Raw genomic sequence first — 4,222 nt, 5'->3', positions numbered from 1 at the left:
CACGGGTATCGAAACCCGGTTTCTAGCGTTGTAAGTCCGCAGACATACCGCTGTGCTACTGGGGGGCGGTATAGTAATCAAAAACGCGTAGTTGAATAAATGGACAAAATTGATTGTCACGTGAATCTGAATTAGCTGATCGAATAAGAAATGAGTCACCGTTTCTCTGTCGTATAATGTTTCCAAAAAAAGTTTTTGTGCGCGTTTTTCTAAAACTTCACATTTTTCCATCAAACGAGAGACAGTAAAGAAAACTTCCTACTTCAAACTGAGTGCTATATCATGACTCGGTGAACGTTATTTTTTTTTTTAACTTTCTGGTTTTTAGAAGTATGTTTATTCTTCTTTGCCAGAAGTTAGCCTCATTCTGCCAACTTCGTTCAGCTATAACTCACTGAGAAACGTCATTAAGTTATCATTTAAGAGACCGTTCCGCTTGAAGGACATGCCGCAATGAGCGGTCAAAGAGACTTTATAGGACATTTTTATACGACACACAACGTACTTTAAGTTAAGAACGGCGCAAAGTACTACCAATGGCCATTCTGTTATGCTTAGGTCTCAATATATATTTATCCTGTATTCGTTCTTGGGCGTCATTTACTTTTCTCTCTTATATTAGGGCAACAACGATAAAACTTGTATTACCGTTTCCAGTCTTTACCACCAGGCAGCTTACCACCGTCCCCAAAGCGTTTGTCAACTTCACATACTTTGAAAGGACTGGTCAGTTTTTGTTTTCAGTGTGTCGTGTGAATGAGAGATACGCCTTCAGTTTACTCGGTATGTGCTGAGTAAAAAGAATGATAGCGATTAGGAGCGAGAGGTATAGACATTGATATTTTATAGATAAATAGTACGTCTAGCGTCCGCGTATATGTGTGTTGAACAGCGACGGTTTCTGCAGTTGTTACGCAGCCGTGCTCTGCTGACGTAACGAAGAGGACGAGACGTAGACCCAGAGCGGTCGTGAGCTCCGTTACAGCGGACGAATATTCGATGCTTCTCTCTCTCTATACGTGTTCCCTTCCCGTTCTGTCGTTCCGTAGTTAATTATTACAACTTGAGTTTTATTTTATATTTTTTTTAAAAGTGTTAATTTTTTTGACACTGAATCAATATTAATCATTCTGTCAACGCGAGTGAACCAGTGAGAACAAGAAACTTTTTTTTTAAAGTTCTAGTCTGCTCATTATTGTATGTTGTTTTTCAAGAAGAAGAAAAATTAATAACTCGAGTTTTTTTTTACCTGAAACGTTTTGGCACTTTGTTATTCAAAGGAATACGATAATACGTATAAAGTGACAACACAGACCGTGAGCACGCGCGTGACTTAATAGGCAACATCCTCCATGCCACAGAAATGACAACAACCTGTGTCTGAAACTAAACGTTTGGAGTAAAAACAAAGATATAACAACAGTACCACAATCCTATAGATTCTAGCCTAGATTCGGACAGATTAAACTTGGAGATCGTGTATATTTGGAGAGATTAAACTTGGAGATCGTGTAGATCCTAGCCTAAATTTGGAGTCATTGTCACCTTCCCAAGACATCGGTATTTTGTTTGTTTCTGTTATATACCGAAAGCATCATTTACTATACCAATTTATCAAAAGAATGAAAACAAACCAATAATTGTGGTTTTGTCCTCAATCATCCATTGTTTTGAACTCGAAAATGTTAGCTTCATCGTTTTTCTCAAACTTGAAAGATTTTCTAACCTAATACTGGGAAGAATATAAAGTAAACAACATAATTAAAACCGCTATAAGATCTTTTGAAACTTAACCATGAGTGATAATTTGTCACGTTTAGCGTCTTCTGTATACTGAAGGTTAAACTGTGATACGCGCCGACGTTACCGTGTGTCCGACTCGGGAGAATGTCCGGGAGTGCTTTGGAAGATTCACGTAAAGCCAATTTCGCTACTTAAATAAGCGTGGAATTTTTGAGACCTCGCAAGAAAATGTGTGAGTTTGTAATTCATATCTAATGCTAAATGTTTAGTTATCTGCTTCTGTAAAGTCAGTACGAGAACTGTTGAGTGAGAATGTACGTCTAATTATTGAAAGGTGTATAAAGTTGTTCGTTTAACTAAGAGCAGTTGAAACACATAACGATAAGAATTGACGTGTGGACATAAAAAAAAAAATTGTGTTCGATTTTATTGATGATACAAATATAGCGACGACTTTTACAAAAATTTTCACCATGCCTCACGTGATACACATCATATGTGCATGCGTAACCGCGTCTCTGGGCTTAGTGTTTAACGGGTACATTATGATTGTGTTGTTATGGCATAATCAGGGTCACATTCAGAGACCAAACAACGTTCTTCTTCTCCACCTTTCCCTGGTGGACACGGTGTTTTGTATTGTGCTCCTCATCTCCCCCTGCGTCTTTGGGGCCATGATGCCTATCGAATCTACTCCTGTGGGATGTACTTTACATGGTTTTTTGTGGACACTGCTTCCCGTCGTTGTGGTGTGGACGGTATGTGGACTCAGTTGTGACCGCTACGCCGCCATTTCTACGCCCCTACACTACTCGCGTCTCGTCAACACGCGACGAGCAGTGATCTTCTTAGCAGGCGGGTGGATGTTAGGAACAGTCCTAGCCTTACCTCCACTGTTTGACACCTGTCGTTACGTTTACAGAGACCCTCGCGGCGCGTGTGCTGCCGCGTGCACCACTGGAACACGCGTTGAGCTGAGTTATGCTGTTATCTACGTATCGCTGGCCGTTATTGTTCCCGTCTTGATCATCTTGTTGTGTAATTTACACATCTTCAACATTGCTCGCTACCACCGCCACCGAATAGTTACGGCCATTTACGAAGTGACCCTGCGCGCGCAAGCCACCGTGACTCACCAGCGTAACCCTTGCTACCTGTCCAAGTTTAAAGGCAAAAACGCATTTTTTACAATAGTACAGCTGGTCGGATCGGTAGTGGTGCTGGTTGTTCCTTATTTTAGTGTTATGATTTGGGAAGCTGCAACTGGAAAAGAAGGAAGCGACATCTTAGTTTCCGTGACAACGATCATGCTGGGTTGCGTTCCCACCGTGAATGCCTATGTTTACGGTGTGAAAAGTCGAGTCCTGCGACACACCTTCAAGTTTCTCTTGCAGCGTCACCTATACAAACAGGAGGTAGACAGGACCAACCATCCTGCTAGGTCCACCATTAAGCGACGCTATTCAGCTCCAATAACTTCGACCACGTGGAAGAGTGGGATATGTGGTGTGGACGGTCGGGCCCTGCCGAGGCAGTATTCTGACTGTTCAGTTCCAGCAATAGCTACACACAGGTTAAAGGTCGTGCAGTCAACTCGGCCGAAGCCACTGGCCACTGGTAATAATATGCCATCTGCAGAACGAACCGAACAGCAAAGAAACACTACCTCCCTATTTCCACTCTTGATTGAACCTGTGGACAAGGTGGTGGAAACTCATCTTTAGACCAGGTCTATTGACACATACCAAACCACAGTCGTGTAGGAGTTATTGTATCAAAGCACAGCCATATCATTTTACACTAACTTCTATTGGACCAAAGCACAGCCGTACACGAGTCACTAGGCCTGCTTTTGAATAAATTATTAGATTTAAAAAAAAAATTGTGTGTCAGAATTATTCGGACCCAATATATATATACTGATCAACATTTCACATTCAAAAATTTTTATTGTGTTAATCTGGACAAATGTGAATGATATATCTGAAGGAAAAATTTCTTCAAACGTGCCAGGTTCCACACACGAAGAAAACATAAAAGATTTCTCAAGACAAAGGAATTTTTTTAATTCGGAACATTAATACGGTATGGAAAACGTGGTTTCTAAAGGTATCATGTTCTATAAAGTGATGATTTCTTAATTATCAGTAATCATTGTTTGAGTATATTGTACGTTATTCCTATAGAAATAATGTTAAACTTTATTGTTTGCTACACTATAAAATATTATTGTTAATAATATTGTTTACAACACCAATAAAGATCATTGTTTAGGAATACCGTTTGTGGATTCATTTTAAAGTATATTGTTTACAACACCAATAAAGATTATTGTTTAAGAATACCGTTTGTGGATTCATTTTAAATATATTGTTTATAACACCAATAAAGATCATTGTTTAAGAATACCGTTTGTGGATTCATTTTAAATATATTGTTTATAACACCAATAAAGATCATTGTTTAAGAATACCGTTTG

The 4,222-nt window shown here is 39.5% G+C and overlaps 1 protein-coding gene across 1 annotated transcript in view; it reads left to right on the top strand.

The window, feature by feature from the left end:
- LOC106467369 (rhodopsin, GQ-coupled-like) overlaps positions 1–4,216 on the top strand; it is a 15,824-nt gene extending 11,608 nt beyond the window's left edge. The window contains exon 2 of the mRNA XM_022395531.1: positions 623–4,216. Within this exon, the coding sequence (XP_022251239.1) occupies positions 2,217–3,467 (1,251 nt within the window). The 5' untranslated portion in view covers positions 623–2,216 and the 3' untranslated portion in view covers positions 3,468–4,216. The remainder of the gene's footprint in view (positions 1–622) is intronic.
- Positions 4,217–4,222: the final 6 nt, after the last annotated feature.

Source organism: Limulus polyphemus, unplaced genomic scaffold, assembly GCF_000517525.1.
Source record: "Limulus polyphemus unplaced genomic scaffold, Limulus_polyphemus-2.1.2 Scaffold2588, whole genome shotgun sequence".
Lineage (NCBI taxonomy): Eukaryota > Metazoa > Arthropoda > Merostomata > Xiphosura > Limulidae > Limulus > Limulus polyphemus.
The sequence above is the reverse complement of the archived record's forward strand: the minus strand, read 5'-3'. Positions and strand labels throughout refer to the sequence as shown.